Source organism: Oncorhynchus masou, chromosome 31, assembly GCF_036934945.1.
Source record: "Oncorhynchus masou masou isolate Uvic2021 chromosome 31, UVic_Omas_1.1, whole genome shotgun sequence".
NCBI classification, from domain to species: domain Eukaryota; kingdom Metazoa; phylum Chordata; class Actinopteri; order Salmoniformes; family Salmonidae; genus Oncorhynchus; species Oncorhynchus masou.
The window spans coordinates 12,423,545-12,446,960 of record NC_088242.1 but is presented as its reverse complement, the minus strand read 5'-3'; the positions used below and the strand labels follow the sequence as shown (position 1 = coordinate 12,446,960).

The 23,416-nt window shown below is 39.4% G+C and overlaps 2 protein-coding genes and 1 long non-coding RNA gene across 3 annotated transcripts; 2 read left to right on the top strand and 1 right to left on the bottom strand.

The window, feature by feature from the left end:
* The first annotated feature begins 5,270 nt into the window (after positions 1-5,270).
* Positions 5,271-8,564, top strand: kifbp (kinesin family binding protein). Its single transcript, XM_064950111.1, has 7 exons — positions 5,271-5,730; positions 5,974-6,072; positions 6,303-6,382; positions 6,461-6,644; positions 6,906-6,999; positions 7,120-7,232; positions 7,329-8,564. Exons 1-7 carry the CDS (start codon positions 5,281-5,283, stop codon positions 8,205-8,207), a joined length of 1,899 nt encoding a protein of 632 aa, XP_064806183.1. The 5' UTR covers positions 5,271-5,280; the 3' UTR covers positions 8,208-8,564.
* A 352-nt stretch (positions 8,565-8,916) lies between these two features.
* Positions 8,917-14,835, bottom strand: LOC135523440 (uncharacterized). The gene is made up of 3 exons (XR_010452831.1): positions 14,344-14,835; positions 11,493-11,594; positions 8,917-10,112 (listed from the first exon to the last, which is right to left on the bottom strand). It is a non-coding gene; the product is annotated as an uncharacterized LOC135523440 (long non-coding RNA).
* On the top strand, positions 13,454-18,690 carry srgn (serglycin). Its single transcript, XM_064950108.1, has 3 exons — positions 13,454-13,648; positions 15,827-15,965; positions 17,686-18,690. The coding sequence occupies exons 1-3, from the start codon at positions 13,459-13,461 to the stop codon at positions 17,897-17,899; spliced, it is 543 nt and encodes a 180-aa protein (XP_064806180.1). The 5' UTR covers positions 13,454-13,458; the 3' UTR covers positions 17,900-18,690.
* Positions 18,691-23,416: the final 4,726 nt, after the last annotated feature.

The window sequence follows — 23,416 nt, the reverse complement described above, 5'->3', positions numbered from 1 at the left end:
TAGTCACCAAAAAAGTATTAAACAAATCAAAATATATTTTATATTTGTGATTCTTCAAATAGCGACCCTTTGACAGCTTTAAACGAGCTTGGCATTCTCTCAACCAGCAGTCACCTGGAATGCATTTCAATTAACAGGTGTGCCTTCTTAAAAGTGAATTTGTGTCATTTCTTTCCATCTTAATACGTTTGAGCAAATCAGTTGTGTTGGGACAAGTTGGGGTGGGGGTATACAGAAGATAGCCCTATGTCCATATTATGGCAAGAACAGCTCAAATAAGCAAAGTGAAACGACAGTCCATCATTACTTTAAGACATGAAGGTCAGTCAATATGGAACATTTCATGAACTTTGAAAGTTTCTTCAAGTGCAGTCGCAAAAATCATTAAGCACTATGATGAAACTGACTCTCATGAGGACCGCCATAGGAATGGAAGACCCAGAGTTACCTCTGCTGCAGGATACGTTCATTAGAGTTACCAGCCTCAGAAATTGCAGCTCACAGAAATGCTTCACAGAGTTAAAGTAACAGACACATCTCAACATCAACTGTTCAGAGGAGACTGTGTGAATCGGGCCTTCATGGTCGAATTGCTGCATTGGGTGAAAATTTGTCCTTTGGTCTTGGTCTGGAGCCCAAATTGGAGATTTTTGGTTCCAACCGCTGTGTCTTTGTGCGATGCGGTGTGAGTGAACGGATGATCTCCGCATGCGTATTTCCCACCGTAAATCATTCAGGAGTTGTTGGGGTGCTTTGCTGGTGGCACTGTGATTTATTTAGAATTCAACGCACACTTAACCAGCATGGCTACCACAACATTCTGCAGCGGTACGCCATCCCACCTGGTTTGGGCTTATCATTTGTTTTTCAACAGGACAATGGCCCAACACACCTCCATGCTGTGTAACGGCTATTTTACCAAGAAGGGGAGTGATGGAGTGCTGCATCAGTTGACCTGGCCTCCACAGTACACCGACCTCAACCAAAATGAGGTGGTTTGGGATGAGTGGGACCGCAGAGTGAAGGAAAAGAAAGTGCTCAACATGTGAAAACTCCTTCAAGATTGTTGGAAAAGCATTCCAGGTGAAGCTGTTTTTTATGTACCTTTATTTAACTTGGCAAGTCAGTTAAGAACAAATTTTTATTTTCAATGACAGCCTAGGAACAGTGGGACATCTGCCTTGTTCAGGGGCAGAACAACAGATTTTTACCTTGCCAGCTCAAGGATTTGATCTTGCAACCTTTTGGTTACTAGTCCAACGCTCTAACCACTAGGATACCTCCTGCCCCAGCCAAGAGTGTGCAAAGCTGTCATCAAAGCAAAGGGTGGCTATTTGAAGAATCTCAAATATAAATTATATTTAGATTTGTTTAACAGTTTTTTGGTTACTACATGATTCCATATCTATTATTTCATAGTTTTGATGTCTTCACTGTTATTGTACAACGTAGAAAATAGTAAAAAATAAAGAAAAACCCTTGAATGAGTAGGTGTTCTGTAACTTTTGACCGGTAGTGTACATATTACCTCAATTACCTCAACTAACCGATGCCCCCGCACATTGATTCTGTATCGGTACCCCCTGTATATAGCCTCACTATTGTTATTTTACTGTTGCTCTTTAATTATTTGTTACTTCATTTTTTATATTTTACCCATCTATTTTTTACTTAACACTTATTTTTCTTAGAATTGCATTGCTGGTTAAGGGCTTGTAAGTAAGCATTTCACTGTTGTTTACGGCGCATGTGACGAATACCATTTGATTTTATTTGCATTAAGAAGATTAAAAAAACAACATTTTGAGATATAATCTCAGTAAATATCTTACATGAATGTTGTGTGATAAATATGAATGGATAGTGTGCTATGATATTGAGTCACACTTTATTTGGATAGTCCCATATAGAGGAATTACAGATGGTCATACTATCAACATAATATCTGTTGATAAGCAACTACTTTTAAGCAGAAAGCTTGTAAGTATCACAGAGTTCCCTTGACATTCCTACCCACTATGCACTTCTCAGGAAGCCTGGCTACCTGTCAGTGTGGGCACCTTGGGTTTAATGAAACCTGTCAGTGTGAGCACACGGAGGTTTGAGGATTCCATGATGTGTAGGTAAGTGAAGTAGCTATTATGAAGATTATTGTAAACCACTGGGTGATAAGTGATAATCAAATATGTGATGACCAGAGTCACAAAACATAGAAACCACTCATTAGGCATGGTCTGTTTAATGTCTGAAAAACATTCTATACTGAACAAAAATGTCCAGGATTTTACTGAGTTACAGTTAATTTAAGGAAATCAGTCAATTGAAAGGAATTCATTAGGCCCTAATCTATGGATTTCACATGACTAGGAATATCGATACAGTTGAAGTCGGAAGTTTACATACACTTAGGTGTGAGTCATTAAAACTCGTTTTTCAACCACTCTACAAATTTCTAGTTAACAAACTATAGTTGTTTACAGACAGATTATTTCACTTATAATTCACTGTATCACAATTCCAGTGGGTCAGAAGTTTTTATACACTAAGTTGACTGTGACTTTAAACATGGCTTTAGAAGCTTCTGATAGGCTAATTAACATAATTTGAGTCAATTTGAGGTGTACCTGTGGATGTATTTCAAGACCTACCTTCAAACTCAGTGCCTCTTTGTTTGACATCATGGGAAAATCAAAAGAAATCAGCCAAAAACTCAGAAAAAAAATGGTAGACCTCCGCAAGTCTGGTTCATCCTTGGGAGCAATTTCCAAACGCCTGAAGGTACCACGTTCATCTGTACAAACAATAGTACGCAAGTATAAACACCATGGGACCACGTAGCCATCATACCGCTCAGGAAGGAGACGTTTTCTGTCTCCGAGAGATGAATGTACTTTGGTGCGAAAAGTGCAAATCAATCCCAGAACAACAGCATAGGACCTTGTGAAGATACTGGAGGAAACAGGTACAAAAGTATCTACATCCACATTAAAACGAGTCCTATATCGACATAACCTGAAAGGCCGCTCAGCAAGGAAGGAGCCGCTGCTCCAAAACCACCATAAAAAAAACAGAAATGTACTCTGGTCTGATGAAACAAAAATAGAACTGTTTGGCTATCATGACCATCGTTATGTTTGGAGGAAAAAGGGGGAGGCTTGCAAGCCGAAGAACACACTTCTAAACGTGAAGCACGGGGGTGGCAGCATCATGTTGTGGGGGGTGCTGTGCTGCAAGAGGGACTGGTGCACTTCACAAAATAGATGGCATCATGAGGCGGGGAAAATTTTGTGGATATATTGAAGCAACATCTCAAGACATCAGTCAGGAAGTTAAAGCTTGGTGGCAAATGGGTCTTCCAAATGGACAATGACCCCAAGCATACTTCCAACGTTGTGGCAAAATGGCTTAAGGAAAACTAAGTCAAGGTATTGGAGTGACCATCACAAGGCCCTGACCTCAATCCTATAGAAAATGTGTGGGAGGTACTGAAAAAGTGTGTGCGAGCAAGGAGGCTTACAAACCTGACTCAGTTACACCAGCTCTGTCAGGAGGAAGGGGCCAAAATTCACCCAACTTATTGTGGGAAGCTTGTGGAAGGTTACCTGAAACGTTTGACCCAAGTTAAATAATTTAAAGGCAATGCTACCAAATACTAATTGAGTGTACGTAAACTTCTGACCCACTGGGAATGTAATGAAAGAAATAAAAGCTGAAATAAATCATTCTCTCTACTAATAATCTGACATTTCACATTCTTAAAATAAAGTGGTGATCCTAACTGACCAAATCAGGGAATTTTTACTAGGATTAAATGTCAGGAATTGTGAAACTGAGTTTAAATGTATTTGGCTAAGGTGTATGTAAACATCTGACTTCAGTTGTAGATATGCATCTGTTGTTTACAAATGTTTTTTTCTTTTCGCACCTTTAAAAAAAAAAAAAGTTCAGCCCTGGATAAAAATATCTGGTGTGACCACCATTTGCCTCATGCCACGTGACACATCTCCTTCGCATTGAGTTAATAAGGCTGTTTGTTGATTGTGGCCTGTGGAATGTTGTCCCACTCCTCTTCAATAGCTGTGCAAAGTAGCTGGATATTGGAACATACATGTCAATCCAGAGCATCCTAAACATGCATGGGGCCGTGCATTATCATGCTGAAACAAGAGGTGATGGCGGCGGGTGAATGGCACAACAATGGGCCTCAGGATCTCGTCACGGTATCTCTGTGAATTCAAATTGCCATCGATAAAATGTAATTGTGTTCATTGTCCGTTGCTTATGCCTGCCCATACAATAACTCCACCATCACAATGGGGCTTTCTGTTCACAATATTGACATCAGCAAACCGCTCGCCCACACGATGCCTTACACGTGGTTTGCAGTTATGAGGCCGGTTGGACATATTGCCATATTCTTTAAAACGACGTTGAAGGTGGCTTATGGACATTCAATTTTCTGGCAACAGCTTTGGTGGACATTCCTGCTGTCAGCATTGCTCTCTCCCTTAAAATTTGAGACATCTGTGGCCTTGTGTTGTGTAACAAAACTGCACTTTTTTTCACCAGCACAAGGTGCACCTGTTTAATGATCATGCTGTTTAAGCATCATCTTGATATGCCACACCTGTCAGGTGGATGACTTATCTTGGCAATGGAGAAATGCTCAATAACAGGGATGTAAATTATTTTGTGCACATCATTTGTGAGAAATAAGCTTTTTGTGCGTATGGAACATTTTTGGGACCTATTATTTCAGCTCATGAAACATGGGACCAACACTTTACAAGTTGCGTTCATATTTTTGTGCAGTGTAGTTGGACAAAACAGGCATGTTCTAAACCGAAACAGTATGGCGATTGCATAATTTAGTCAATTGTATAAATAGTTGAGTGGGATCATTTCGGGGAAAAAAAAGCTGTCCTGCTCTATTTATTATCTTGGTGTAAACAGCTGTATTTAATTCAATTTGTTATAATCTTTGAGAGATTAGTCCTAGCTAAATTAGTCCTAGTTAAATTGTCAATTAAAAACAGCTTTTGAAATTCCTTTGTGAATCTCATTATTTCTTTATGCCCTTAGCTTTCTTTATACGTCCTGGGTTCTATTCATTAGGCACTAGACGGACTGAAACAGGGAGGGACTAACTGCACTTGTCCAACACTAAACGCTCGTTTTTGTTTTCTGTTGCAAAACGTTTAGCAACGATATGTCCTAATGGACACGATTCTGAGCATCCCAACTACGGGTCCCGGGTTGAGTCACACTGAAATAACAAACATGGCTTCCACATACAGTCATGAGTGGAGAGCAGTTTGCGACAAATTTAATAATGCTCAAGATCTATCTGAAGTAGAATCAAGAAAAGACCCAGAAAATGACCCTTTTCGATCGAAGTATAAGGCAAGGGAGGTTTTGAGAGAGATTTACTGCTCTTTGAAGAATTTCGATGTCGGTGAAAACGAGAGCGTCAATGATGAAGCCGACCAGCGCCCGAAAGAGCAGCCCGTTGACGGAGGAATGGAGGAGGGCTTTGGGAGAGGCCACTGTGGAGATTCACCAGCCGGATCAAGAGCAGCTAAACTCGGGGCGGTGGAGTATTATCTTGGTGTAAACCACGTGGAAACAGAAGAGCTGTCTGCTGGAGAGGAACATTTAATGAATTGCATGACATTGCTGGAGAAGTGCAGCATATCACCCGAGAACGTGTCTTTGTTCATCCAAGTCAGGGTAATCAAATTAAATTGTATTCGTCACATACAGTTTGCAGCCGGTATAAAAAGTGCAGCTCCCTCAACAATGCAGTATAGAGCACCTAGCACTCTTTAATTTAGTCCTCAACTAGCAGTCCAGTGCATAATATTTGTATAATTAAATATGCACACACATGGTCTAACTTTAGCTAAAGATAAATGAGTTAAGTAGCCAGTAAAATTCTGTAAACTGACTGCAGTTTTTGTCTTTTTTTTACAGAATCAACTGGGCATTCTGTGGGCTGGCAGGGATGAAATTGAGAAAGCCCAAGGATTTTTGGAAACTGCAGAAACAATGTATATTCGTTATATGAAAGAGGTAGCTAGTCATGACACTGTCTAGATGCATAATTTACCTACTTAGCTAGGTTCATTTTGGGAGAAGAGAAAACAGCAGCATCATCAGGAAGGCCTTTCATCAGGAAGGCCAGCCGCAGTGCATTCTAGTTTATTGTCCTGTCAGACTTAATTCTATGGTGGCTGTTTAATAATTGTTTCCTTAAAAAGGCTGAAGGAAAAATCTATTGTTTTGTTTTATTCACACCATAGGATGGGCAACCCCCAATGGACCTAACCGAGTTCTTTGTGGCAGAGGAAGAAGCATTACCCCAACAGGAGAGGACCAAGAGGTGTTGTGGAGTCTCAACAATTTCCTAAATAAATGACATTGCTCTTTTTTTTTTTAACTTTTCCCTCTCTTCAAACAGATTTGAAATGGCTTATACCCACACACTGTACTATCTTGCACAAGTGTACAAGAACTTGGAGCAGTATGAGAAAGCTGGGGGCTACTGCCACAGCACTCTGCAGAGACAGCTGGAATTCAACCAGTTCATTCCTCTGGAATGGGCCATCAACGCAGCCACGTTATCACAATATTACATCACCAAGGTAAATGATTAACTGTAAAAATGTGTTGTCTTCATCAAGATGAATGACTTGTTATGTATTTACAGTCAGTACATGACTTGATTTCTTTATAATGATATTTGGTATTTTTAATAGGATCCCCATTTCTATTTATTATGGATCCCATAATAATAATAATGGTGTGAAAGCAGCAGCTAATCTTCCAGGGGGTCGACATGAAACATGGCATAATACAGAACATTAACTCTGGATTAATCTCACATATTTTGTTCTTCCTCCCAGACCCTCTACATGGAGGGCAGGCACTGTCTATCTGCTGCCAGTGTCATAGCAGACCTGGCCGGGGAGGTCCCCTCAGAAGCCGCTGCCCAGGAGAGTAAGTTCTCACTCTGAATTCATATACTCAGCCTTGATAGTATATGCTCTTTCTGAAATGTTTATAAAGTTGTCTTTCATTCAATACTGATTAATACACATCTTAAACCTTTTTCTTTAGGTGAAGCTGAAGCTGAGAAGCGAGACCAACTTCGACAGAAGAGAGCTGAAATAGCCAGGTGTTGGATAAAATACTGTCTTAATTTGTTGCAAGATGCCAAGAAACTTCTCGAGGTAATTTAGATATCTTCAGATCAAATGTAATTCTGTAGATGATTTGCCTATAATTGTGAGACAATATCTTATTCTTATGTCTACTGGTCTGAGCAGGACAACATTGGAGAGCTAGATATGGATCGTCAGGCAGAGCTGAGAGCAACACGGCTAAAGGAGGAGGAGGAGAAGGAGAGGGGAAGGAAGAGTGCTGTTCTGTTTGGTTCCAGTGACACCTTTGACTCCATCTGTGGCCTGGAGGAGAAAGTGAGTTGTGTCTTCCCTGTGGACTTTGAGGAAGCCCGCGCCATCTTCCTGGTTGGCCAGACCTACGTAAATCAAGCCAAGGAGTACTTTGAGATGGACGGCCACGTCACAGACCACATCGAGATCCTGCAGGACCACAGCGCTCTCTTCAAGGCCCTGGCCTTCTTTGAGGAGGACCTGGAGCGGCGCTGCAAGATGCACAAGCGGCGTGTGGACATGATGGAGCCCATCTGCAAAGACCTGAACGCCCAGTACTACCTCCTCGTCTGCCGCCAGCTGCAGTTTGAGCTGGCTGAGACCTACTACGAGATGATGGATCTCAAGCTGGCCGTGGCCAACAAGCAGGACGACTTGGATGCGCATACGGTCAAGAAGTTTAACCACCTCTGCTCCTCCTCCACCAAGTTCTACCAGATGTTCCTCGACTCCGTCCGCTCGCCAGAGGGCAAATGGCCGGAGAAACTGGAGGACGAGGTGCTGAGGCCGGCACTGGTGGCTAAGTTCCGGGTGGCTCGTCTCCACAGCAGGCTGATCTCGTCCAGCAAAACTGTTCAGCTGGAGAACCTGAACCGCGCCCTGGAGTGCTACAACTTTGTGGTCCAGTACTGCAAGGACAACCCAGAGGCTAAAAGCGCCATCGAGACAGAGCTGGAGCTGAGTGAAGAGATGGTCAGCCTTCTGCCCCTCAAGATCAACCGACTCCAGGCAAATCTGGTCTCTTCTAACTGACTCTAAATGTGTCCTAAACGCTACATGACAAAGCTTGCTTAAACACCCCTATCATATATTGCATATGTAATTCTCCTCAACCCCCATCTGCATTTTCTGATGTCACTGTGTAAATTGTTACTCTTGGACTAATTAACCACACCTTTAATAGCTTAAAACAATTAGTTATATGCATGATAACACATACATTGCCTAATTTATTTGTTCTAGCTGATTGAAAATAACTTATGGTATGTAGATATGTAGCTAAAAACAATGTAATGGAAATATGAATTAACTGATGTGATATTTGTTTTAAAATTATGTTTTTTGGTTTATTTCCAACTGACAACCCAAAATAAACATAGGTGCAAATCACTTTTACTTGTCTCTCAAATTATAATTGTGTAAGTTAATTTGAACAATTCGGTTGATTATGACAATCTATGTGTTCTTGTCCAGCAAGTGTCAATTGTGTTTTTAATACAGTATCAAATCGTATCTATGTATTTATTAGAGTTCCAAGCAGATTTGTTGCTAAGTCAGAGTAGACAGCGGTGTGGGCCACGTCGGAGTGAGAGTAGGGCTTACAAAGAACCTGAAGAGGGCGCTGTTACTCATCAAATGGCTTCTGACATAGAATTGCATGAAATTCTTTTATCAAAAGCAATTTTATCAGACCTTCAAATACGATGATTCATGCAATGCTTTTATTAATAATATCCACAGACAGAGGGTACAGGGCAGAGGTTACAGTGGAAATTATTTATGTAGCTACTTCATTCTGTTAGTAGTACTACAAGAACTTCATTGTCAGTACTATACTAATTTGAAATGTAAATATACCCATTGCTCTCAGGCTAGTACAAGCATAGATGTCTTACACTATCATAAACCCAAATCTAAGACACTTCCTCCATTGCTTAGGTTTTTGTAACAATTTTAGTTAAAAAAAAGTATATGTTGATGTCATGAACTGTCAGTCATGTCTATAGCTCAGTATATGAATTTTGAATGTTGTTACATTTCCTCAACCCCATTAGCTTACCAAACAAAGTGGCAGGGCCAGGCTGATGAAATATCAGATTGTGCCTTTAACTGGAAATTACCCTTCTGCTATCTGTATTAGCAGATGTGGCCATGCTTAGTATGAATCACTTAATCTTTTCCTCTGATTAAAAAAAAGCATACACACCCCCACCCTCATTTATAAATGAATATATAGTTTTTTAGAAAATCGAACCTTCACTCAAATATGAATGTTTAAATGTGTTCATAGCTGAGTATAAAAACGTCTGATAAACTTCATCTATTAACAAATGATTAGTTCCTCACCAACAAGTTACCAAGAAGAATTTTGTTAAGCAGCTTCTATCTATTGATAAACAGTGTTTTGTATCTCAATCATTGCTCTGCTACAGGATACAGCAGAAACTTTAATTCATCTTAGTTCCCCTTTGAAAGGTTAACAAATGTTTGATGATCATGTCCATGAATACTTGTTTTTTTTTATAAAGGAAACATTTTATTGTAACATTCATACAAACATGTAATAATTGACTTACAATAGAAAAATATATAAAAGCTCTGTGACTTAGATGTACATAATTGTACATTTTAGGAGCTGGGAGGATTTAATTACAGACCTATATTGTTTACATTTTAAGAGGCATAAATGTGTCTCTGTGTCAAGATTTATTGCCACTTCAGCTCTGTAAATATACTTTGAATGCAAAACCATCCGGATGGGGCTTTTGTGTTGTTACCATGTGAATTCTCCTGAGCAAGTTGCCAACGAGGCTGTGGGAGGTAAATGCCTCCACTTGGTGTGACTTGGCTGTAGGATGAAACCTCAACCTGACAATGGCAGTGTCGTCGCTCTCTTTAAAAGCCCAATGAAGAGGAATGATCTTTTCTCCATTTGTGCTAAAGAGAGATGACAGACAAGACAGCTGATGAGCATGCTTGTTATTTAAAAAAAATCAAAATAGTAGCTAATACTTATTTTTATTAAAGCAAAAACACATTTCGTTGGTAAGGTGGAGAATTATTCTTTTTGTGCTTAAAAAAATGCACATTTGATATAATTTACCCAACAAAAACAGTGTCCGCAAAAATAAAATAAACATTAGTTCAGTTGAAAAATTATATGTGCCTGCCCTAGAAAAATTTATGATTTAAGGCATTTCATTTACTAGGTCATCAAACACTTCAGTTTTTGCTCAGCTAGGGCATTTTACTCTGAATGATATTCAAGAAAGAGACAGCCAGCAAAGAATCTAGATGACCTCATTCACGTCTCATCTTTCTACCCTTCTCTAGAAAATCTTATGTTTACATGCATGAGTGCTCAACATGGAGTGGTTTTCAGTGGACACAGATTGAGCCTAGTCCTAGGCCAAAAATTATTTTCAATGGATCTTGTCCATTGAGTTTGCTTTTTAGTCCAGGACTAGGCTTAATCTGAGTCTGGGAAAATGTCTCAATGAGCTAAAACAACAGCATGAGTACAAGTAACAAAAACAGACACTTCACTAACAGTCATAACATGTATAGTGGTATTAGTAAAGTTAGTCCAATAGTTTTTCAGTATAATTTGTTTTCATGGGATACATGGCTGAAGGGTAGACTGTAATGGAGCCTAAAAGCAAAAAGAGGAGATTCCTCAGAACATCAGGATGGGTCTCCAGTGCAATCTTTTCTGAAAAGGACAGTTTGGCAGAGCCATATGTTTAGACCTATACGTATGACTGACAGTTGCTCCAACAGGCGACCTAATACAAACAGGTGACTTGCTGCAATGGAGTTATGACAGCAACAGGATCAGGACAACTTTAGTAAATTGTGAATAAACTCAATTTTTTCTTGTATGAATTTATCACTTACACTTTGAACTAAAAACTTCTAACATGTTTAAGCCTTCATACTTTTGAAGCCAGCCATGTTATTCTTGAGATCAACACATTTCCCCCTTAAGACAAACTCCATAGGCTATGTATGTTCCCCAGGCCAGGCAACTCTATTGCTGGCTGGCTTCAAAAGTACGAAGCCTGTGAAGAAACTGAAGTGTCATTTCCTGAGAAAAGATAAAAGCACCCGATAAACCCACTTCCTGTTCCATCTCACATCTACGACTACGCATTGGCTGAAAAGAAACATTCATACACATGCACGTCACCTTTTCAAAACAAGATTTTAAAGAGACCAATTAACAAGATAGAGATCAATCATCAGAATCTAGAGTACACTGTTAAAAAAAATCTACGTGGCCCAGCTCAAGATCTTTAAGTAACTAGTTCCACAGACTTTTTGAGTTTACTCAACATTTTGGAGAAGTGGTGGTCCTCTGTAGCTCAGTTGGTAGCGCACTTGCAACACCAGGATAGTGGGTTCAATTACCAGGACCACCTGTGCAGAAAGAATGCATGCATGATTGTAAGTTGCTTTGGATAACAGTGTGTGCTAAAGGGCCTGCAATTAATAAACATCCATATTTTAAGCATGAAGGACACCATGTCGCTTGCTAATATCAAGATTCAAACCCACAACCTCTGCCTCCCAAACACACATGACCACCCTCCTGAAGCGGGTTACCTAGTCGCACCACTGAAAAGGTAGCTATTAGACAAAGCAAGTGGAGACACTGCAGGTTTCTGACAAGTAAATTAACTACAATATAGTATAATACAACTTGCCGAAAGGCACACTGGGAAATGTGTTAATAAGACATGCATTTTAAGGTAGCCTAGTGCTTAGAGCATTGGACTAGTAACCAAAATGGTTGCAAGTTCAAATCCCCGAGCTGACAAGGTACAAATCTGTCGTTCTGTTCCTGAACAGGCAGTTAACTCATTGTTCCTAGGCCGTCATTGAAAATAAGAATTTGTTCTTAACTGACTTGCCAAGTAAAATAAAAGTAAAATACCATTTTAAAAAAGCCAACACAGTATTTTTAGTTGCAAAGCTCAGCAAACAACATTTTTCAAATTTAACTGACATTGAGCAATACTCTTTCATCAATGTACTTATAATTTCTATTAAGTGCTTACATTGCTTGTCAGATCCATCTAATTCTAATATTCTCACTCTTGTGTATTTTGAGTATGGTTCGAAGTGCACTTTTCTTCCAAGTTGTGTGGTGTTTTCTAGCAGGGTTTTTGTTTGGTCGATACCGATCACATCCAAGACAGTGACGAACCCCACCTCAACATTTCGCCTGTTACCAAAGGCAAGTCAGTCAACACATTCTTATTTACAATGACGGCCTACCGAAAGGCCTCCTGTGGGGACAGGGGCCTGGGATTAAAAAGCAACATAATTACAGCATAAATATAGGACAAAACACACACAACAAGAGAGACAACACAACACTACATAAAGAAAGACCTAAGACAACATAGCAAGGCAGCAACACATGACAACACAGCATGGTGGCAACACAATATGGTAGCAGCACAAAACATGGTACAAACATTATTGGGCACAGACAACAGCACAAAGGGCAAAAAGGTAGAGACAACAATACATCACACAAAGCAGCCACAACTGTCAGTAAGAATGTCCATGATTGAGTCTTTGAATGAAGAGATTGAGATAAAACTGTCCAGTTTGGTTGTTTGGCTGCAGCGAACTGAAAAGAGGAGCAACCCAGGGATGTGTGTGCTATGGGGACCTTTAACCGAATGTGACTGTCAGAATGGGTGTTGTATGTGGAGGATGAGGGCTGCAGTAGATGTGTTAGATATATAGTATGCATACAGTCACTTTAACAATACATAGAATTTTCATAATATCTTCAGAATTCTTGAGAAATTAGTCAAAGGTAATCAAATGTGAAATACTGCTCATTCATTTGCTGAAAATTCCCTTCAGCAAATTAATGGGGGGGACTTTGGAGAGATGTTACATGGTAGCATACCATGTAAGTGTCATAGCATACCAACTAAGTGTTTTAAGTTTTAGATCTTATTTGTTAATCTAGGACTTCATCTATTGGATTTAGGCTAATTATTGGGCCAAAACTTGATTCAAATTAGGCTATGTGTCATTTTCTATCAATATATGATGGTCTATTGCAGTTTTACAGTGTGACTACCAATTTGTATATCCGTGGAATTTCCAGATTTAAGCAACTGTGTTTATCTTTTTTTTTTGTTAAAAACTAAATGCGCTGAACGTAGTAGGCATGCTAGATATGGAAGACAAGAACTTTCCATTGCGGATGTTAAACTTCTTGCTAAAACGTCTGGTTTCAGGAAACAATGACGCATAAATGGGCAGGGTTTCGGGGTATTCAACAGTGCGATTAGGTGTACTTTCAGAATATTCACACACAAAGGTTATTCTTAAAAGCATATATTGTCGTCTCCTCATTACAGCATCGAAAATAATGAAGGGACTATTGAATTCGAAGATCTGTCTGACACTGGCTGTCATCTTCTTTCTCGCAGATAACGGACATGGTAAGTTTTAAAATAAATAGTAGGTTTAAATCACCTTTTTGCATTAGCCACATGTAGGATACTTGAATATTTAAATATTGGGAAAAGTAATTAGGGATAGTTAAGAATTTGTAATAATAACATTAAAGTTGAGTAATTCGTATTGATACATTGATCCGCGCGTCTGCTATCAAGTTGACGTCTTCTGGCACGCTTGACAAAATAGTCTATAGGTTACTGACTATTTTGTGTGAATTGGTTTGTATTTTCTGACAGGAGGACACGTTTTACTACCAGAATAGAGTACGAGTAAGAAAAAGGTTGAGGCCCCACAAGATAGAACAATGTACATTTTGCTCATAACTTTAAGCTGCCATTTCTAAAATGGGTGGTTGCATAAGTGAAAGTGTAATTTGATCACAGTGTTAACATAGTCTATTGTAGGCCGACATCATACTGTGAAGACATTTTAAAGCCTTATAATAATAATATAGGCTAAATTTGTAAACGCAGAGTAGCCACTGTGAGTTTGTGTGAATAAGGTATATCTTTGTTTTCTGTTAAAAAAAGCTAAATAAGTAGGCCTATATCTATTCTGCCCAACAAAAACTAAAGCTGTCGGCTACCTATTTTGTTTTTTTGTTTTTTCCAAAGTGAAAATATTCTCACAGATTGCAAGAACAAGTTTACTAGCAAGAAATGGGAAAGTGTCTCACAGTTGGATTGCTGGTCAGCTCCTCTCACAGTTGGAGTGCTGCTCAGATCCTCTCACAGTTGGATTGCTGCTCAGATCCTCTCACAGTTGGAGTTCTGGTCAGCTCCCCTCAGAGTGGTGGTACTGATCAGGTCCTCTCGGTCCATTATAATCTTAAAGGCAAAACTGAACCCAAATCAACACCCCTACTCCGAGACGCTTGGTACATACGGACCGAGAATAGTTTAGAGTACATGTTTTTGGAAAGTTGTCAAAACACACCCCAAAACAAGTTATTTTATACTGTTATATAATTTTTGTTGGGCAGGATGAATGTTGGCAAGCACACTTGTTCATATCAAAACTCCCAGACTCCTTTTACAGGCTGACAACACCACTCGCGTCGCAAAATCTATGTTATTCAATTATTGCACCCATACTGCTCACGTGCGCCAACGAGCGTCTGTTAAAATAGAAATCAGTTATATTTCTGATGCAGATTGCGCTTCAGAGTTTGTTTTGATATTGTAACCTGCGTGTCGTGATCATTTTTGGTGTGGGGAGACAAAATACATTTATGCACAATGGCGCACGCGCGCAGACAGTTTGGGTTCCGTGTTAGAGATGGGGGCTACCTTGACTTGTTCCTAAACCATTCCAAGGCCCTTTGAAGTCTTTTCAGGCCTATTGATTATTGCCGAGCATTATAAATCAGCATCCAGATACAGATAACTGCCAAAATAAAGGAAACACCAATATAAAGTGTGTTAATAGGGCATTGGATCACCACGAGCCAGAACAGATTCAATGCATCTTGGTGTAACAGTATAACTTTAATCCGTCCCCTCGCGTGAACCAGGGACCCTCTGCACACATCAACAACAGTCACCCACGAAGCATTGTTACCCATCGCTCCACAAAAGCCGTGGCCCTTGCAGAGCAAGGGGAACCACTACTTCAAGGTCTCAGAGCAAGTGACGTCACCGATTGAAACGCTATTAACGCGCACCACCGCTAACGAGCTAGCCATTTCACATCCGTTACACTCACCCCCCTTTTGACCTCCTCCTTTACCGCAGCAACCAGTGATCTGGGTCACGGCACCAATGTAACAGTATAACTTTAGACCGTCCTAGCTAGCCATTTCACATCCGTTACACTGGCATAGATTCTACAATTGTCTGGAACTCTTTTGGTGGGATTTGACACCATTATTTTATGAGAAAGTCCATAATTTGATGTTTTGTTAATGGTGGTGGAAAACGCTGTCTCAGGCGCCGTTCCAGAATGTATGAATGTTCTGTATTATATCATGTTTAATGTTTTGTGTGGACCCCAGGAAGAGTATCTGCTGCTTCCGCAACAGCTGACAGGGATCCTAATCAAATTCCAATGTTTAAAAGCATATATTTCATATCTCATATTCAATAGGAATATTGTTGACAAATTATCCTTTGTCACAAATGAGTTATGTTTATATATTGTCATTCCTTTATGAAACACAGGGGCTCCAGCAAAAGGCCGATATATGTGGCTTAACTGCAGTCCAGACGCCAAGAATGCCAACTGTGAGACACAGAGGGGTCCCTGGATGGACTTGCCCGGGCCTCCTGACAGACTCCCTTCAATTGCCGTAAAGGATATGTAAGTATATGTCATCATCACAGATCAATTTGTCAGGAGACCATGGCTCTATGGGCTAATGAATTTCAGAATTGAACAGGCTATGACAGGATTGTTCAAACTTGAACTTCTTTGCGCCATTGCTTTTGATGAGCGATGTCCCCATAAAGGATTGCAATAACGGACATTGACAAATTGTGTCACAAGCCCCACTTAAGCATAAACATTTCCAAAATCTTTAAAAAAACAACTTCACAATATCCTGTAGGAAATTTTATTAATTACAGAATCGGCCTGGTAGGTGTGTAGTGTGACTTGAATGGCCTCCAATATTCGGTCTTATTCCGAGAATGATGGAAGCATACAGAAAGAGAGTACTTTGATGACTTCTTATTAGTATAAACTACACACTGTGAGCCTACTCTGTGGTTCTAGATTATCCTGCTGAAAGATCAGTGTTAAAACTACAACCTATTTTAAATGATCTGATTATTATATGTGTGATTTCCGCACTCATTATATTACGACAGACAGAAGATAACAATATACACTCAGCTCTGTTAAATGCTCTGTTCAACATTTTCACTATTGAGGAAGCTAAACATTTGCTATCATATGGTCTAAGACACCACTTCCCCTCTAGTGGTCAAAATCCTAAGCAAGACATTGTATCATTTAGAAAAACACCAAGACCCAAAAAGGTTGACTCTCACAAAACCCTCTTACTTATACTGTTGTTTGCAGAAAAAGTTATTATCGTTATAAATTACCATATTACCATGTAGAAATATAAAAACCTGCCTTATACGACAATAAAGTACAATGGCAAAAAGTCAGGAATACACTGTTTAATTATGGATTTTGTGTATTACACTTGTTAAAGTACCATGCAAACAGAAGCTTCAGTATTTTAACAAAACCTGTGTAGTAGTGCTGTTATTATGTTAGTAACAACATTGTATTTTATGCAATTACAAAGCATTTCCTAAATAATTATTATGTGACAACATATGAATCCAATATAGTGGCTGGAGTAATAAGTGTTTCTTCACAGGTATCAGGGCAACTTTGTAAAGTTTTACAAATGATTCATCTACATGTGGTTATTTTCGCATTCACTTAAATGTGCACTATGTCGAAATTGCTCTGCCATTTCCTGGTTGCTAAAATTTTAATAGTTCGCCTCATTTCAGGTTATGTGACAAAACAAGCAGGTAGAGTGTAGGGAATCATTGTACACTCTAAACCGCTGTGAAATATATTTTCCATAACCAAAAATATTGTATTTTCAGCTGGTGTACAAAACTGAATGTAAAAGACACAAAAATGAAACTTAAGAGCGGGAAGCATAGAAATAATGCACATAAAACAAATTTACTGCTTCTTAGGCTTGCTTTCAATGAGAATGACAGCTCTATAACACACATTTCTATGTAAATATGATTGGGTCGCCCAAAAAGTTACATAATGCTGCTTTCCGTTGATAAAGTAAAAGATTGGACACTGTTTCAACAATATATTCTCTGGCAAGAACGGTTATAGAGTTATCATACTCTCAACCTTTCTTGTTAAACGCTTTGTGACTTCAACTTAATACGATCCAAGGCTCTCAGACAAACAAAGCAGGGAGGATGGGTGTGTAGAGACTCCCAGGCCTGCTCGGTAGTGAAAAAACACAGGAAGAGCTCAGAGGATGTAGACTGTAATGGCTAACGTTACTGTGCTTCTGTTTTTCTTCCAGAGTGCCAGAAGAGGCTGGCTCAGAGCCGGAGGAGCAGTCAGGCGAGGGTTCTGCCACAGGAATCCTTTTAACTGAGCAGGGCTCTGGCGACCAGTTGGGCAGCACAGACGTGGACGGGATTGACTACCCTGGCTTTGTCTTCCCACCGAAAATGACCATGGATCAGGCTCTGCCTCCTGCTCAGGAATTGAAAGAGGATCACCTGATCCTGTAGCCTGCCAGAATGCTAAATATTGAAATTGTGATGTCAATCCGGTTGTGTAAAATGCATTTTGCAACCTCTCATGATTCCATGAGCACCTTAAAACGGAATTTCCATTTGAATTATTGTATTTTATGGTCAATGCTATCCGCATATTATGAAAGTAGTAATCCCATGCTATTTGACCCAGGTATTGATGCTTGGCTGTGTAAGATTGCATTTAGGTAACTGAAGTGTGGGCAATGTAAGTGGTTATAGCATCATTTACACAGTTTAGTTATTTCCCATGGAACCAAAGAGATCAAATTAATCGCTTTTTTGTGTGTTTTTATTTTTAATACCTGCCAAGAATGTAATTAATTAGATTTAACCAGTAGCCTTTATTTTTGAGCTCAGCAAATTATATTTTTCATACGGTTTTAAAACGTGTGCTTTTATTATTTTCTTTTGCAATGAAATTTATAAGATACTATATGATAGTCTTTCCCTCTTCAAATATTGTCAAACATGATACTTTATTCAGAATATCCACAAATGTCACAATTTGATATTATATCATTCCACACTCATATTTTTTGGGAAGATTTAAATAAACATGTTTTGATAATCCAATGGTATTTGAACCATAAACTATTTAAGGATATGGGATTAGGTTTCTTTAGTGGACATGAGTTGGGCTTATGGTCTCGTGATCAGGTCCCACTGGGCACACACTGGTTGAATCAATGTTGTATCAATGTAATTTGTCAATGTATTGTGACATGAAATCAATGTGTAAAATACAATGGATTTGAAAAAAGTAATCAATCAGTACTGCTTTCATGTCATTTCATCCAGCGTTGTAAATATTGAAATAGGGGTAAGACTTCAACTTAAATACATTGACTTAACCTTACTAACAGGTTGTTACATCAATATACTTTCAACATAATCATCAGAATTATATATACTTTGAAAATTCCACGTAGAAACGTTCATAGCCTAATGCTAAATGACTCCGGAGTGGCGCTGCATTCAAAGGCACTGCATCTCAGGGCAAGAGGCATCACTACAGTACCTGGTTTGAATCCAGGCTGTATCACATCCGGCCGTGATTGGGAGTCCCATAGGGTGGTGCACAATTGGCCCAGCATCGTCGGGGTTTGGCCAGAGTAGGCCGTCATTGTAAATAAGAATGTTTTCTTAACTGACTTGCCTAGTTAAATAAAGGTTAAATAAAAAAAATACTAAAATGTAAAATTCAGTACACATGTAACTGCCAAAATAAAGGAAACACTTGAGCAAATTAGGGTTCTGGTGGCTTTGTTATTGTGTGGGGTGCATTTTCCCGGCATGGTTTAGGTTCACTTAACCCTTTAGAGGGTGCGGTAAACTCCAATAAATATACAGCCATTGTTTGAGTGATGACCTTGAACCTATGGTGAATCATTTCTATCCTGATGGCCCTATTAAGACACTTTATGTTGGTGTTTCCATTATTTTGGCAGTTACATATATATTGGGTGGTTGAAATTATGCAGAACTTCCTGTTATTTGACCTTGTTTCAATGTTGATAGCAAAATAGTAAGTTTGAACTGTTTTAGCTATAAACTATTATAACCCCATTCCTGAAAGCTAAGACTCTCTGGAACATAGATGTGCTTTCAGATCCCCTCTATGATGATCACAGGCTGCGCAGGACCAGTTGCATGCTGACCACACTGCCCATGTTGCGTGCGAGATCATTGCAGAATAAATGTACACATACAGTTGAAGTCAGAAGTTTACATACACTTAGGTTGGAGTCATTAAAATTAGTTTTTCAACCACTCCACAAATTTCTTGTTAACAAACTATAGTTTTGGCAAGTCGGTTAGGACATCTACTTTGTGCATGACACAAGTAATTTTCCAACAATTGTTTACAGACAGATTATTTCACTTATAATTCACTGTATCACAATTCCAGTGGGTCAGAAGTTTACATACACTAAGTTGACTGTATCTTTAAACAGCTTGGATAATTCCAGAAAATTATGTCATGGCTTTAGAAGCTTCTGATAGGCTAATTGACATAATTTGAGTCAATTGGAGGTGTACCTATGGATGTATTTCAAGGCCTACCTTCAAACTCAGTGCCTCTTTGCTTGACATCATGGGAAACAGGTACAAAAGTATCTATATCCACAGTAAAATGAGTCCTATAGGCCGCTCAGCAAGAAAGAAGCCACTGCTCCAAAACCGCCATAAAAAAAGCCAGACTAAGGTTTGGAACTACACATGGGAACAACGATCGCCATGTCTTTAACCAAAGACTAAAGGAGAGTGTGTGTCCACAGGTATGGAGGAAGCTAAAGTCATTTCACTGCCTAAAAATAGTAAAGCAGCGTTTGCTGGCTCTAACTGCCGCCCAATCAGTTTGCTGGCTCTAACTGCCGCCCAATCAGTTTGCTGGCTCTAACTGCCGCCCAATCAGTTTGCTGGCTCTAACTGCCGCCCAATCAGTTTGCTGGCTCTAACTGCCGCCCAATCAGTTTGCTGGCTCTAACTGCCGCCCAATCAGTTTGCTGCCTGTTCTAAGTAAAACTGATGGAGAGAATTGTGTTTGACCAAATACAATGCTATTTTTCAGAGAACAAGTTAACTACTGACTTTCAGCATGCATATAAAGAAAGGCACTCAACTAGTACTGCACTGACTCAGATGACTGATGAATGGTCAAAATAAATGGATAACAAGATGATAGGTGGAGTTGTATTGTTAGATTTCAGTGCAGCCTTTGGTGTTAGTGATCATAAATTGTTATTGAAAAAGCTCACTTGCTATAGCTTTGCATCACCCGCCATCACGTTTGGAGAGATATTTATCCAATAGAACCTAGAGAGTGTTCTTCAATGGAATCTTCTTTAACATCACATATGTACAGTGTGGTGTCCTTCAGGGCAGTTGCCTTGGACCGTTACTCTTCTCTATTTTTACAAATGATTTGCCACTGGTCTTACACGAAGCTAGAATGACCTGTATGCAGATGAGTCCACACTCTCCATGTCTTCACCCAAAGCCAGTGAGCTCACTGAAATTCTAAATAAGAAGTTACAGTCAGTATCAGAATGGGTGATTAGTAATACACTGTTGTATTTGGTTCCAAACATTCTCTAAGATCTAAACCTCAACTGGAGTTGTGCATAAATGGTGTGACCATTGAGTAAGTTGAGGAAGCTCAACTCCTAGGTATGCCATTGGATGGTCAATGATCTGACAAAGTTGTTGTGAAGATGGGAGGGGTATGTCTGTTATAAAAAAGATGTTCTGCATTGTTTTACACAAATCAACTGTACTAGTTGTTAGGTCTCTGGTCTTGTCCCGTCTTGATTACTGTCAGGTAATATGGTCAGGTGTCGCCACCCATACATGCCCATACATGCCCCACAAGACCCATACATGCCCCACAAGACATCCCACCAGGGGTCTCTTCACAGTCCCCATGCCCAAAACGAATTCAAGGCAACAGACAGTATTGTACAGAGCCATGATCGCATGGTCATCTCCGATTGCTCAAGCAAACAGCAAAATTACTGTCAAAAATATATTAAAACGACATCTCATGGAACAATAGGGACTGTGAAAGGATAAACACATGCACACAGACACACTATCACACACAATCTACAAACACAATATTCCAATAGTGTTTGAGCTGTGACATCCACTCGTATTGATCATATCTTCACTATTGCTAGAGCTTTGCTCCAAAGCAATATCAGTTCATATTGGCTGTAGTGACCATAAGATTGTGGCAATAACAAGGAAAGCCAAAGTGCCAAAGGTTGGGCCTAAAGTAATTTATAAGAGAACATACAAAATGTTTTCTTAGGACTCTTTTGTTGAAGAGGTAGTACACACACATTATTGTTTAGTTATATTGTTTGTATACGTTGTATTTTAAATTTGTGTGACTGTTCTTGTCTATCAGTATATCAGTGTTTTGTTGTGTTTTTTTGTTTTGTTGTGTTGGCACCAGGAAGAATAGCTGCTGCTTCGGCAAAAGCTAATGGGGATCCGAGTAAACCAATAAAACCCATTTAATGAAAGTGCAATAGAGGGGGTATGGTGATCCATGCATGTGATGAGCAACCTTACCTGAGACCTAAAGATGTGTTAGTATGACTGATGGGGTTCTCACGCTGGTCACCTGTGTGCCAGACAATGCAACTTTTCAGGTCTCAGACAAGTTAGTCATCATGCGAGAGTGGTCACCGAACCCCCCTTTGATCTCCTCCTTGAAGAGACCCATCCAAGTCACAGGACCAATGCCTAGGCTTTAGATCAGCAGGCAAACACAGTCTTAACCCAGCCAGTCACATGTTACACATCATGACTACCCTTGCTGGAGACTTAAAATTAACACTTCTAACACAAACGCACACATGTCAAACTAACACTTCTTTAGGTTTCAGGCAAGGTTCTCATCGCATTAGCATGGCCCACCAAACCACGCTCTTTTGACGAGTAATTTTGCTGGATCTTGAAGACTTGTATTGGTGTAGCAGATGGGGTTCCGTGAAACGTAATACTCAGCCTAAAGTGTTGCCCCTTGCAATTGAAGAAAGACCTTTTTAATAGTAAGATGGGTTGGAATGCTCCAGAAAAGGCGTTCATGTGTGTTTGAGGCAGAAGTCCTGAGTTCAAGTCTCCATTTGAGCTGAATCAGGGGTAAACGGTACTAGCTAAGCACGCAGCTAACATCCTCTACAACTGTGCCACTGGACTCCAATCTCAAAAGCGAGATTAAATGGGCAGTGGAAAGGCTATCCTTAGAATATAATTCTTATTAGGCCAAATTTCATTTTTTGTGACACTCCCTTCTAACGTATCCTGCGTGGCATGTGATCATCGTAAAGGAGAACAGAAGGCATATCCATGTTCCAGAGAGTCTTAGCTTTCCAAATCCATAGGACGGAAATGAATTCAACATGTCACATTCCCTTCACAAACCGCTAAAAGCTTCTGTTTACCAGAGATAGAATCAAACGCTATCCGTTGTCCTCTACCTTTCTGGCGGGCAAAATACCAGGATGTTGTCTCTGGTTTTGAATCTGAATTTAGAGAACTGAAATTGAAATCTAAATCTGAATGCATCTGAGAAGTTGAATATACGAAACTTTGATGAACTTAAAATTATAGTTTGTAAACTTGATAGTTTGTAAACTTGATACACAGACAATGAATGCAATATCTACCATATTGAAATTCAATATATAAATACTGAATTTGAATATTCAATTAAATGTACATTTAATTTGAAAGCTGAATGCAATATTAATTCAATTCAATTTGAAAACCAATTTAATTTATGAATTCAATGATTCAATTTGTGCATTACAAATTAAAAAATATTAAATTCAATATCCTAATACAAATTCTAAATTACGGAATTCAAATACAATTTCTGTTTGTACTGAAATTGCTCCATAATTTCCTTGTGATCTAACAGTTCATATGAGGGTTTAATGGCCAAGACGTTAGTTTCTCCCGTGAGAGACCAGGGTT